General features: G+C 43.4%; 1 protein-coding gene across 3 annotated transcripts in view; it reads right to left on the bottom strand.

Moving 5' to 3' along the window:
• LOC140199932 (protocadherin-16-like) overlaps positions 1 to 14852 on the bottom strand; it is a 454953-nt gene that overhangs the window by 135427 nt on the left and 304674 nt on the right. For all 3 annotated transcript variants that reach the window (XM_072262411.1, XM_072262410.1, XM_072262409.1), the window contains 3 exons: positions 7271 to 7507; positions 4209 to 5216; positions 2449 to 2636 (listed from right to left, as the gene is read on the bottom strand). In XM_072262411.1, the coding sequence (XP_072118512.1) occupies positions 2449 to 2636; positions 4209 to 5216; positions 7271 to 7507 (1433 nt within the window). The remainder of the gene's footprint in view (positions 1 to 2448; positions 2637 to 4208; positions 5217 to 7270; positions 7508 to 14852) is intronic.

Below are 14852 nucleotides of genomic sequence, written 5' to 3'. Positions count from 1 at the left end.
TTTATACTCAAAAAGGCTGAATGCTTGCAAGTTTCCTGAAGCTCCTTGTACTCTCTTCCAGCTTAAAACCTAGCCAGCTTTCACAAATAACAGCCTGATTATCATATCAGAGGGTTTCGCAGAAATGCTGCCTACAAAACTATGTAGTCAGCCCACTGCTTTCATCACCTTCACAATCCCCCTGAGCAGCATGGTCTTTCCTTGGTCCAATTTGTTTTCCAACCAGAGGCACAGAGGTTGGTACCGACATCTGTTTGTCCTCTGTTGGGCAACTGTTCATGATGTACAGCATGTAGACAGTTCCAAGTTCAATGTTTAATTTCAAGGCTACCCCGCCCTGTGTCACTCTCATCAGATTTTTCACCAACAGCATGAAACTACAACTTGTCTTTTTATCTTCCCTGTACAGTCCATTTATTTTTGTCTGCCCATCATGCCCTTTGTATGTACCCTACTTCGGTTGCATTTTCTGCAAGTTTTGCCTTTAAACCTGCATTGGTCTGGTGTATGTGAGCCCCTGCCACAATGGTAACATAATTTGTTTGGTCAGGCCAGTTTCTGTTTAGACATTGCAATTTTGTTCATGCTCACTTTCATTCCTGACTGCAACTCAATTACATCTCTGTCTGATATTTCAATTGATACACCTATTTCAAGTGCTCTTTTAAATGTAAGCTGTGCTTCAGTTAGGAGCTGTTTTTGAATGCTTTCTTGTAACATTCCACAAACTAAACAATCCCTCAGTGCATCATTAAGCCTATCATTGCTTAGACAATTTCTTCAATTCAGCTATGTAAGCTGAAATGGATGTCCTGACGAAGGGTCTCAGCCTGAAACATCGACTGTACCTCTTCCTAGAGATGTTGCCTGGCCTGCTGCGTTCACCAGCAACTTTGACGTGTGCCCCTTCTTTTTGATTCCATTTATGAAACCCAAAGCATTTTGCAATTAACAGTGATTTCAGACAATATCATCAAAGCTCATTTCTGCTAGTCTGTTTGGAGCAGTCAAACTTCAAAGCAAACCTTATGCCTTAAACCCAATGCACTCAGCAAAATTGGTACTTGTTTCTTATTGGCTATTCCATTTGCTTTAAAATACTGTTCAATTAGCTCAAAATACATGAGCCAGTTACCCATTGAGTAATCGAACATGTCAATCTTTTCTGATGTAGCCACCTATTTCTGCTTGTTATTTATGATTATTATCACCTGGTACTCACTGTTTATGAATCCGTGCATTTGTCTGCTTTCTACCTTTTTTTTAACTCAACTGTCTCTGCATGTGCTGCGATGTGCATTTTTTTTACTCGCCATTCCACATTTAAAAACTTGAATGGCTCACTGCATTCCAACAGGTTAATAGCCATTTCAGGTTTGTTTTAAAACTAAGTTGTCGCCACTGTTATGTTTTGTAACTCAAAGGAAAACAAAAGAGCCGAGAGATGCGAGTATTAAGCGAGGTACGCATGTATCACGTGGTAGTGGCATGACATATGCAATTCATATATTTTACATATAACCATAATTAATTATATACTCAAATATTACAGAAATATTAAATACACTGCATGGTCTATTCACACTCCCTGTGACTGTTCACACTCACACTCACTGTATTGTTCACACTTACTGTGTCCCATCTACACTCATACTCACTGTGACCTGTTCACACTCACACTCACTGTAACCTGTTCACTCTCACTGTACTCCAGTCACACTCACTGTATTCCATTCACACTCACTGTTTCCTGTTCACACCCATTGTGTTCTATTCACAATCAGTCTCACTGTGTCCTGTTCACAAAGACAGGGTTCAGTAGACTTCAATGAGTTCAAGCCATTGAAAATTCTAATTAATTAAAATGCAGGAAGATAAACAGAATTATTCTGATGAAGTGAGAAAGTTAAATATTTACCTCAAGAATACATTAAGGATTGGCATGACCAATCTTTCATAGTTTAATTTACCAGAAGTTCACAGGTCAAGGACTGGATGACCAAGAAATCTGTGCTAACCTGACTGCCTTCACTGCAGTCCCAGTGATGGAATCTTGGAAACAGCCAAGTTTATCAAGACCCAGCTGTGTTGATGGCAGAGAGCATCACAAAGTTCTGTGTGCTAATGTTTGTTTGTCTATTAATGATTTAATGACTTTCAAAGCAGTGACTGAAGCCCCAAATCCTCATCAGCTAAAATAGGACTTCCTTACAGGACCTTTGTCCAAAATTGCACCTCTGGACTCTCCAAAAATGTTGGATGCCCTTCACCCAAACCTGGGAATTCCCTCAACGATAAACACTGGAATTATTTTACCCCCAAACTCTGAGTCCCATCATTCCCAAAAGTGAGTACAGTAGCCCACGAACTGTGTGACCTCACACCTCCAAACTATGTGATGTGTCTGAGTGTCGACATCTCTGGAAAAGGCAGGGTGACTGTCTTTACCTGAAGGATAAGCTCCTCTCCCACCGGCACGTTGCTGAAGACGGGAGCATTGTCATTCTCATCTAAGACCATAACATAGACAGATGCAGTGGCACTGAGTGGTGGTGAACCACCATCCTGAACGACCACTGTCAACTGGTAGCTGGCCTGACCCTCTCGGTCCAACGTCACCACAGAGCTCATCTCACCTGGAGTAAAAATGAGAGGAGAGGAAATCTACTTCAAAGGTGGCTCCAACACTAGGCTGAGGGCTCATAACATCTGCAGCCAGAACTGATTCCAGGTTATCACAGTTCTATATTAGACAAATCCAAACTGATTCCAGACTCATCTCAAACCGAACCCAGACCAATCCCAGACTGACACCAGACCAATCCCAGAGCAATCTCAGACTGACTCCAGAGCAATCCCAATCCTATTCCAGACCATTCCCAGTTTGTCTCAGCACCCATTCCAGAATGACCCAATCCTATCTTAGACTGATTCCCGACTGTCTCTAGAAGAATTCCAGACTGACTCCAAACCAATCCCAGACTGTCCCAGACCAATCCCAGACTGACCCCAGACCAACCCCGGACTGTCCCAGACCAATCCCAGACTGACCCCAGACCTATACCAGACTCGCCCCAGACCAGTCCCAGTATGATGCCTGACCAATCCTAGTCTGATCCTAGTATCAGTTCCAATCTAACCCAGTCCTGGCCCAAATGAATACCAGACTAACCGCAGACCCATTCTGGGCTGATGTCAGGCTAACCTCAGCCCTTTCACAGGCTGATCCTAGTCTCATGTCTGGCTGATCCAGTCCCATCTTCAGGATTCACCAATTGCCATGGGAAGAAATTCCAAACTGCCCCACTTTTTACCTGGACCACACCTGATCTTATAATTCTGTCCCAAAGACTCTGTCACATTACAAACATGTCAACACATTCCCCTGTGCCTCCTCAGGATCTCATAATCACTGCTCATTCTTCTCATATAGATGTAGGTTCTTTGTCATCATGATAGTGCATCCCTTCCATCCCAAGATCAGCCTTGTCAATCTCTTCTTTTTGGCTTCTAACACCAGAATATTGTTTCTAAAGTGGAGAACTGGAACTGGTTCAACACCCTAGACTTTGTAGCAATACCCCTCTATTTCTAAATTCCAGCCCTTAATTCCCACCTGCTGACCTTTTGTGTTTCACATACAAGGACCTCAGCCTCTCTGTACTCAACTCCTAAGAGGCATGCAGTCAGACCATAAGACATAGGAGCAGAATTAAGCCTTCAGCCCATCAAGTCTGCTCTGCCATTCCATCATGTCTGATCCCAGATCCCACTCAACTCTATACACCTGCCTTCTCACCATATCCTTTGATGCCCTGACCGATCAGAAAACTATCAACCACTACTTTAAATATACACATGGACTTGGCCTCCACCACAGTCTACAGCAGAGTATTCCACAGATTCACCAATCCCTGGCTAAAAAACATCCCTCCTTACCTCTGCTTTAAAAGGTACTTGACCAGATAAGTGCCTTAACCAGCCCCTCAGGGAGTGCTTTCCAGATTTCAAACTCCCCTATGGAGGAAAAAATATTCCTCCCCATATCTCTCTAAACCTGTTACAACTTACTGTAATCCTCTGTCATCTATTTTTTGATCTACATATGGAGAGATCTGTGCCCCACCCATATGCTTGCCGTGTTGTGGGGCTCGTATCAGTACAGGCTTTAAGTGATGGAATGGCAAAGGGAGGAGCCCAGTGATTACCAGTCTGTGGATTGATGTGGAAACTTGCGTGTGTTGGTTGCAGTCTGTAGGTCAGCTTGCTGTTGAGTCCTTGATCGCGATCTGTGGCCAAGATACGCCCAATGGTCATTGCTGGTGGCATATTCTCTTGCACAGTGAAGAAGTAAATGTCCTCACTGAGTTTTGGCACATTATCATTCTCATCTGTGATACAGATTCTGACCTTCGTGGTCCCTGTTTTTGTCTGTTCACCCTCAGTGCTGGAGGCAACGACAGTGAGACTGAAGAGGTCCTTGTTTTCCCGATCCAGAGCACTCTTCACAAACAACCAGCCACTCTCTGAGACAATCCCAAAGTTGGCAGAGTCTTCATCAGGATGCAAGTGGTAGGTGATGTGGCCTCCTCTGGTGTCCTGGCTTAATGCGCGCACCTGGAGGAAGTGGCGATTAATAGGTGTTCCCTCTTTCACCTCGACCCGATAAGTCAAAGTATCAAAGATTGGGGCAGTGTCACTCTGGTCCTGCACATGAACGATGAGAGTAAATGTGGAGCTGAGCTGGGGAGCACCGCTGTCCTTGGCCACAATCTCCAGCTCATAGCGTGCTAACGTCTCGTAGCTCAAGGCTCCGATCAGACGGAGCTTGCCAGAAGTTCGATCAACGCTGAAAGTCTTCTCCAAGCCTGAGATGAGGTCAAACTGTACTTGGCCATTTGCCCCACTGTCCTGGTCCTCTGCACTGGCCGTGTAGATGATAGAACCAATCTCTGTGTTTTCTGGCACAAGAATAGACTCAGAAGAGGTTGGAAATTTTGGCGTGTTGTCATTGACATCAGAAACCATGATCTTGACCTTGGTGCCACTGTAGGCGGGCGGAGAGCCACTGTGTGCCTGGACATCCAGTATTACAACAGGATGAGACTCATGATCCAGAGGGACGTTAGTCATAATCAACCCTGAGCTGCGATCAATCACAAAGTAGCCACTGGGGTCTCCAGAGGAAATGGTATAAAAGACAGCATCAGAAGGACCTGCAATTAGAAAGAAAAATGACTGCCACAGAAATTTTTTCAAGAGCTAAATAAATGTGTGAGAACATTTCTTTGGAAAGGTAAGGTGTCAAGAATATCATTGGAAAAATTGACATGCAAATTTGAGTTAGGAGGGTTACAACTTCCAAACTTTAAGAATTATTATAAAGCAAATCAACTTAGATTTATTGCATCTTTCTTTGATGATCAAAAACCAGCATGGATTAAAATAGAATTAGACAAGATAGGAGAAAATAGACCTGAAGATTTTATCTATAAATGGGAATCTAAATGGATACAGGAAAAGAAAGAAACTCCTATATTAATACATTTGATTGATCTATGGAATAAGATAAATGTTGATAATGAAATACAGAAATCTTTATTAGCAAGAAGACCTTTGTTCCAAAACAGACTTATTCTTTTCACAATGGACAATCAACTTTTATATAATTGGTACCAAAAAGGGATTAGATTTATAGGAGACTGTTATGAACGAGGTATATTGATGTCATTTGAACAACTAAAGGATAAATATAAAATATCAAATAACACTTTCTTTTGTTACCTTCAATTAAGGGCTTACTTAAAAGGCAAGCTGGGTCAAACAACGTTTTTGCCAAAACCTAATGAAATTGAAATTTTAATTCAAAAAGGGAAAATTTAAAAAATTATTTCTTTTATGTATAATTTGATTCAAAAACAGACAATTAAACAAGGAATCCATAAGTCAAAACAAAAATGGGAAACGGATCTGAATATTAATATTGATGAAACAAATTGGTCAAAACTGTGTCTTGACGGTATGACAAATACAATAAATGTTCGACTTAAGATTAGTACAATATAATTTTTTACACCAATTATATATTACACCACAAAAAATAAATAGATTAAATTCAAATCTATCCGATAAATGCTTTCAGTGTAAGCAAGAAATTGGTACTTTCTTACATTCTACTTGGTTTTGTTTTAAAATTCAACACTTTTGGATAAACTTAAGAGTCTTATTGGAACAAATTACTGGAACTCAACTTCCACATAACCCTGTATTATTTCTACTAGGTGATATTGAAGGGATAAAGCCGAAACTTAAATTGAATAATTATCAGAAAGAATTTATAAAAATTGCACTGGCAGTAGCTTAGAAGGCTATAGCAGTTACTTGGAAATCTGATTCGTATTTAAGTATGAATCGTTGGAACAATGAAATGGCTAGTTCTATTCCACTCGAAAAAATTACTTATAATTTAAGAGATAAATATGAAACATTTTTGAATATTTGGCACCCTTATTTACAAAAGATTGGATGGCATATTTAGTTGCTCCGATAAAGATCTTGGTCCCTTGGGGAAAGTCATGAATAAGTATACTAAATTTATTTTCAATCCCATGGAGCATGTGGAAACCGTCCAATATCCAGGCGGTTCTTCTTTTTTTTCTTCTTTCTTTTCTTTTTTAGGTAGGAGTATATATGGGAGGGAGGGTTAAGGGGAGGGGGGAGGGTGGATATTATCTTTCTATGTATCCTTTTTGAAAACTTAATAAAAATTATATTAAAAATAAAGAAAAATGACAGTTGGTTTTAAACAGGCTACAAATATATATCTCTGTACCAATGTTTCCTTACACCCTATTCAATGTCACCGCTCCTCCAGGACTCTAGCCTCTCCACATCCCAGTAAATCGCTACACATCCTTACCCAGGTCTACACATCCCTCCCAAAGTCCAGGGCAGAGTTGGACATAGTCTCTTACTGAAGCCCCACACATGGTTTATTGACTATGTGTAATCCTGTTTCTACCCTCTTTCCCTTCTTCCCTTTTGTTACAAGGCTCACTGCCTTGTCCTTATTACACATTTTTGTTACTTTATCTCAGGTTCATCTGAGTAAAATATGATATTATTAACTCTCCACAGCTGCTGTCTGACCTGCTGAACATTTCTAGTAGAACTAACTTTACTTCATATCTCCAGAATCCACAAGTGTTTCTCTCAGGGCTTCATTCTGTGTGTAAACCCAGCTCCCACTAAGAATTAAGGTGTGGCTCACCTGGGGAGTTTGAAGCGCGAACACGGCCGACTGGGGAGCCACCTCTCAGGTCCTCAGGCACGGTGAAGAAGTACTGAGCTTGCTCAAAGAGTGGTGGTGAGATGGAACCCGAGACGATGCTGATGTTTACGATGGCATTGACCAGAGAAGAGAGCCCACCTGCATCCTGAGCGGAGATGACCAGATGCTGCACTGAGTCTCCTCCAGAGCGCAGTGAAGATGCAAGTGAAATAACTCCTGTGAGAGATGTTTATGGCACAGAGCAGTTAGTGACCCATGCAGGAACAACTAGTCATTCTTGACCGGGTAAGCGGCTTGAACCTGCACACATGTTAGATCAATGGTGACTGGTCCAAATCAGTCAGTAAACACCTCATCGCACCCTAGAACACAGCCCAGATCAACAGTAACTAGACAGCAGAGATGAGATTCTGCCTGGATTAGTGGGCAGGTGCTGTGACAAACAGATTGTTTTCTCTGCAGCAGTGGAGACTGAGGGGAGACCTGATGGAAGTTTATGGCACATGAATGGCATAGATAGACAACTAACATTGTTCTTTGAGGGTTGAGGGTTTAAATGTATGTCCTTTTGTATTAGAGGAGGGGACAGGGGAAGTTTAGATCTGAGGGGCAGGTTTTTTTTACACCAAGTCTTGAAATGGGCACCCAGCAGTGGTTCTAGAAGCAGATATGAGATTGGCATTTAGGAAGATTTTAGACAAATGAATAAGCAAGGAATGATGGGATAGGGATCCGATGCAGGCAAAAGAGATTTAGTTTAATTTTCCATTGTGTTTGGCTTAGATGTCACTAGCCAAAAGGCCGCTTTCTGTGCTATCCATTGCTTTTTCAATGTCGTTATTGTACCTGCTTTAACTAATTTTTCAGACAGCTCATAAAATAACTGACTAGTCTCTGCATGAAACTGTTGCCCCTCAGATTTCTTGTAATCTTTCCCTTTTCACCTTAAACAGATTCCGCTCTAGCTTTTTGTTCCCTTTTCCTTAGATAAAGACTGTGTCCAGTACATTCACCCTTGCTTTGCCCATCTTGAGTTTATAAGGACACTCCTCAGTCTCCTATGTTCAAAAGGATAAAATTGCAGCCCTCCCCACCTCTGCGTTTTACATAGGACCTTAATTCCCGGCATCATTATTGTACATCTTCTTTGTACCTTTCCAGCTTATTGATGTCTGAGACCACAAGACTGTAAGACATAGGAGAAGAATTAGGCCATTTGCCCCATCAACCCTGAGTGGGTGACATTGGTATTGCAAAGGAAAATGTGCTCGGCAGACTGAAAGGTGGATAAGTTATCTGGACCAGACGGACTACATCCCAGAGTCCTAGAACATAGAACGTAGAAAACCTACAGCACAATACAGGCCCTTCAGCCCAGAATGCTGTGCCGAACATGTACTTACTTTAGAAATTACCTAGGGTTACACATAGCCCTCAATTTTTCTAAGCTCCATGTACCTATCCAGGAGTGGCTTAAAAGACCCTATTGTATCTGCCTCCACCACCATCACCAGCAGCTCCATTCCAAACGCACCACTCTCTGCATAAAAAACTTACCCCTGACATCTCCTCTGTACCTGCTTCCAAGCACCTTAAAACTGTGCCCTCTCATGCTGGCCATTTCAGCCCCGGGAAAAAGCCTCTGACTATCCACATGATCAATGCCTCTCATTATCTTATACACCTCTATCATGTCACCTCTCAACCTCCATTGCTCCAAGAAGAAAAGGCCAAGTTCACTCAACCTATTCTCATAAGGCATGCTCCCTAATCCAGGCAACATCCTTGTAAATCTCCTCTGCACCCTTTCTATAGTTTCCACATCCTTCCTGTAGTGAGGTGACCAGAACTGAACACAGTACTCTAAGTGGGGTCTGGTCTAGGTCCTATATAGCTGCAACATTACCTCTCGGCTCTTGAACTTAATCCCAGGATTGATGAAGGTCAATACACCATATGCCTTCTTAACCATACAGTCAACCTACGCAGCAGCTTTGAGTGTCCGATGGACTCAGACCCCAAGATCCCTCTGATCCTCAATACTGCCAAGAGTCTTATCATTAATACTATATTCTGCCATCATATTTGACCTACCACACTTACCTGAGTTGAACTCCATCTGCCACTTCTCAGCCCAGTTTGACATCCTATCAGTGTCCTGCTGTAACCTCTGACAATCATAAGACCATAAGACAAAGGAGCAGAAGGCAGCCATTTGGCCCATCGAGTCTGCTCTGCCATTTTATCATGCGTTTATCCATTCTCCCATTTAGTCTCACTCCCCTGCCTTCTCACCATAACCTTTGATGCCCTGGCTACTCAGATACCTATTAATCTCTGCCTTAAATACACCCAATGACTTGGCCACATCCACTCTGTCCATGCCTTTCAATATTCGAATTGTTTCTATGAGGTCCCCCCCTCAGTCTTCTAAACTCCAAGGAATACAGTCAAGAGCGGACAAACGTTCCTCATATGTTAACCCTCTCATTCCCGGAATCGTTCTAGTGAATCTTCTCTGTACCCTCTCCAATGTCAGCACATCCTTTCTTAAATAAGGAGCCCAAAACTGCCCACAGTACTCCAAGTGAGGTCTTACCAGTGCCTAATAGAGCCTCAACATCACATCCCTGCTCCTATACTCTAGAAATGAATGCTCACCACTGACTCAACCTGGAGGTTAACCTTAAGGGTATCCTGTACGAGGACTCCCAAGTCCTGTTGCATCTCAGAATTTTGAATTCTCTCCCCATTTAAATAATTGTCTGCCCATTTATTTCTTCTGCCAAAATATATAACCATACACTTTCCAACATTGTATTTCATTTGCCACTTCTTTGCCCATTCTCCCAATCTATCCAAGTCTCTCTGCAGACTCTCTGTTTCCTCAGCACTACTGGCTCCTCCACCTATCTTTGTATCATCAGCAAATTTAGCCACAAAGCCATCTATTCCATAATCCAAATCGTTGATGTACATCGTAAAAAGAAGCAGCCTCAACTCGGACCCCTGTGGAACACCACTGGTAACCGGCAGCCAACCAGAATAGGATCCCTTTATTCCCACTCTCTGTTTCCTGCCAATCAACGTATGTAACTTTCCCATAATTCCATGAGCTCTTATCTTGTTAAGCAGCCTCATGTGTGGCATCTTGTCAAAGGCCTTCTGAAAATCCAAATATACAACATCCACCGCATCTCTCTTGTCTAGCCTACTTGTAATTTCCTCAAAAAATTGTAATAGGTTTATCAGGCAGAATTTTCCTTTAAGGAAACCATGCTGAGTTCTGCCTCTCTTGTCACATGCCTCCAGGTACTCCGTAACCTCATCCTTGACAATCGACTCCAACAACCTCCCAACCACCGATGTCAAGTTAACAGGTCTATAATTTCTTTTTTGCTTCCTTGCCCCTTTCTTAAATAGCGGAGTGACATTTGCAATCTTCCGGTCCTCCGGAACCATGCCGGAATCTATTGACTTTTGAAAGATCATTGCTAATGCCTCCGCAATCTCCACAGTTACTTCCTTCAGAACATGAGGGTGCATTCCATCTGGTCTGGGAGATTTATCTACCCTTAGACTATTCAGCTTCCTGAGTACTTTCTCTATCGTAATTGTGACTGCGTACACGCCTCTTCCCTGACACCCTTGAAGACTGATGCAAAATACTCGTTCAGTTCCTCCGCCATCTCCTGATCTCCCATTACAATTTCTCCAGCATCATTTTCTATCAGTCCTATATCTACTCTCACCTGTCTTTTACTCTTTATATACTTGAAAAAGCTTTCAGTATCCTGTTTGATATTATTTGCTAGCTTCCTTTCATAGTTCATCTTTTTTCTCTTAATGATCTTCCTAGTTTCCTTTCGTAAGCTTTTAAAAACTTTCTAATCCTCTGTCTTCCCACTAATTTTTGCTTCCTTTTATGCCCTCTTCTTTGCTTTAACTTTGGCTTTGACTTCTCTTGTCAACCATGGTTGCATCCTTTTTCCATTTGAAAATTTCTTCCTTTTTGGAATATATCTGTCTTGCACCTTCCTCACTTCTCGCATAAACTCCAGCCACTGCTGCTCTGCCGTCCTTCCTGCCAGTGTCCCTTTCCAGTCAGCTTTGGCCAGTTCCTCTCTCATGCCACTATAATTTCCTTTACTCCACTGAAATACCGACACATCGGATTTCGGCTTCTCTTTCTCAAACTTCACGGTGAACTCAATCATGTTATGATCACTGTTCCCCCAAGGGTTCCTTCACCTCAATCTCTCTAATCATTTCTGGTTCATTACACAACACCCAATCTAGTACAACTGATCCCCTAATGGGCTCAACAACAAGCTGTTCTAAAAAGCTATCTCACAGACATTCTACAAATTCTCTCCCTTGAGATCCAGTGCCAACCAGATTTTCCCAATCTACTCACATGTTAAAATCCCCCACAATTATCATAACACTGTCCTTCTGACAAGCCTTTTCTATTTCTTGTTGTAATTTGCAGTCCACATCACCGCAGCTGTTTGGAGGCCTGTATATAACTGCCATCAGCGTCCTTTTACCCCTGCGATTTCTGAGCTCAACCCACAAAGATTTTGCACCTTCCGATCCTATGTCACCTCTTTCTAATGATTTAATATCATTTCTTACCAATAAAGCCACACCACCCCCTCTGCCTACCTTCCTATCCTTCCGATACACCGTGTATCCTTGGATGTTCAGCTCCCAGAGACATGCATCCTTTAGCCATGTCTCAGTGACAGCCACAATAACGTACCTGCCAATCTGTAGCTGTATGCTTCACAGGTGGATCGGGTAGTTAAGAAAGCTTATGGGGTGTTAGCTTTCATAAGTTGAGGGTTAGAGTTTAAGAGTCGCGATGTAATGATGCAGCTCTATAAAACTTTGGTTAGGCCACACTTGGAGTACTGTATCCAGTTCTGGTCACCTCACTATAGGAAGGATGTGGAAGCATTGGAAAGGATACAGAGGAGATTTACCAGGATGCTGCCTGGTTTAGAAAGTATTCATTATGATCAGAGATTAAGAGAGCTAGGGCTTTACTCTTTCGAGAGAAGGAGGATGTGAGGAGACATGATAGAGGTGTACAAGATAATAAGAGGAATAGATAGAGTGGATAGCCAGCGCTTCTTCCCCAGGGCACCACTGCTCAATACAAGAGGACATGGCTTTAAGGTAAGGGGTGGGAAGTTCAAGGGGGATATTAGAGGGAGGTTTTTTACTCAGAGAGTGGTTGGTGCGTGGAATGCACTGCCTGAGTCAGTGGTGGAGGCAGATACACTAGTAAAGTTTAAGAGACTACTAGACAGGTATATGGAGGAATTTAAGGTGGGGAATTATATGGGACACAGTGTTTGAGGGTCAGCATAACATTGTGGGCCAAAGGGCCTGTACTGTGCTATACTATGCTATGTTCTATGTTCTATTCCTTATGCTTACGCTTATTCCTTATGCTGCGTGCATTTAAGTATAACACCTTAAGACCAGTATTTGGTACTTTTTGCTTTGATTGCACTGCAACTCATCCCAATGGCTGCAAATTTGCCCCATCACCTGCCTGTCTTTTCTGACATCTTTACTGCTCACTATCTTAGATTTAGTTCTGTTTTCCTCCTCCTCCGCTATATCATTCTGGTTCCCATTCCCCTGCCAAATTAGTTTAAACCCTCCCTAACAGCCCTATTAAACCTTCCCGCCAGGATACTGGTCCTCTTCAGGTTCAGGTGTAACCCATCCTTTTTGAACAGGTCATATTTCCCCCAGAAAAGATCCCAATGATCCAAGAATCTGAAGTCCTGCCCCCTGCACCGGTCTCTCAGCCACGCATTCATCTGCCTGATCCTACTATTCTTGCCCTCGCTAGCATGTGGCACAGGTAGCAATCCTGAGATTACTACCCTGGAGGTCCTGCTTCTCAGCTTCGTTCCTAACTTCCGGAAATGTCTCTTCAGGACCTCCTCCCTTTTCCTATCTATGTCATTGGTACCAACATGTACCAAGACAACTGGCTGATCGCCCTCTTCCTTTAGAATATTCTGGATCCGATCCGAGATATCCCGTACCCTGGCACCTGGGAGGCAACACACCATGCGAGTATCTCTATCAGGCTCACAGAATCTCCTGTCTGTTCCCCTGACTATGGAATCCCCTATGACTACCGCATTCCTCTTCTCCCTCCTTCCCTCCTGCACAACAGCACCAGGCTCAGTGCCAGAGACCTGGTCACCGTGGCCGTCCCCTGTCAGGTCATCCCCCTCAACAGCATCCAGAACAAGATATTTGTTGCTGAGGGGGACAGCCACAGGTGTGCTCTCCACTATCCGGGCATTTTCCTTGCCTCTCCTGACAGTCACCCAGTTTTCTGACCTCTGTAGCCTAGAGATGACTACCTCCCTGTAGCTCCTGTCTATCACCTCTTCATTTTCCCTAATAAGCTGTAGGTCATCAAGCTGCAGCTCCAGATCCCTAACACGGTCTCTGAGCAGCTGCATCTCGGTGCACCTGGCGCAGATGTGGCCATCAGGGAGGCTGGAGGTCTCCCAGGATTCCCACATCTGACACCCTGATCAAAGCACTAACCCTGCATGGAATGCTACCTAATTCTACAGGAATGAAACAAGGAAAAATATGTCTACTCACCGACTTACCCCGGCAAACACACAAACTTTTTAAACCGTTAGCTTGTACCGTTAGCTGTGTGAGCCCTGCTGTTCCTCTGTCTGTCTGGGCCAAATCGCCAAGGGGAAAAAAAGAGTTGGTGCCTCACTCACGCCTCTTCCTGTTACCGCCTAAGCCCATTGAGCCAAAGCCCTATACACTGCTGCCACTCACTCCGCTGCCCACTGTATAGGGAGGTCTCCTTTTTAAACTCTCTGTGCTGTCCTGTCTACGTCATGTGTCTGCGCAGTCTCGTCCTTCTTTCACTCGAAGTTTTTTAAAAAAACTACCTTCCTTCCGAAATCAGCTCACGCCGCTCTTCTTGTCTCGATCCAAAATACAGCTGTTGGAAGTCCCTTCCTTTTTAAACTCTCAGCACTGTCCTGTCTACGTCATGCGCCTTGGGCAGTCTTGTCCTTCTTTCACTCTGCTCAAACTTCTCAAACTTCCGCTAATGCCCCACCTCCCCCTCGTATCCCATCCATTATTTATTTATATGCACACATTCTTTCTCTCTCTCTCCTTTTTCTCCCTCTGTCCCTCTCATTATACCCCTTGCTCATCCTCTGGGTTTTTCCCCCCTCCCCCTTTTCTTTCTCCCTGGGCCTCCTGTCCCATGATCTGCTCATATCCCTTTTGCCAATCAACTGTCCAGCTCTTGGCTATCCCTCCCCCTCCTGTCTTCTCCTATCATTTTGGATCTCCCCCTCCCCCTCCCACTTTCAAATCTCTTACTAGCTCTTCTTTCAGTTAGTCCTGACGAAGGGTCTCAGCCCGAAACTTCGACTGTACCACTTCCTAGAGATGCTGCCTGGCCTGCTGCATTCACCAGCAACTTTGATGTGTGTTGCTTGGGTTTTCCTTAATCTTGCTTGCCATGGCCTTCTCATGGCCC

This window comes from Mobula birostris, chromosome 7, assembly GCF_030028105.1.
Source record: "Mobula birostris isolate sMobBir1 chromosome 7, sMobBir1.hap1, whole genome shotgun sequence".
Taxonomy (NCBI): domain Eukaryota; kingdom Metazoa; phylum Chordata; class Chondrichthyes; order Myliobatiformes; family Myliobatidae; genus Mobula; species Mobula birostris.
This window is presented reverse-complemented; position numbering and strand designations above follow the sequence as displayed.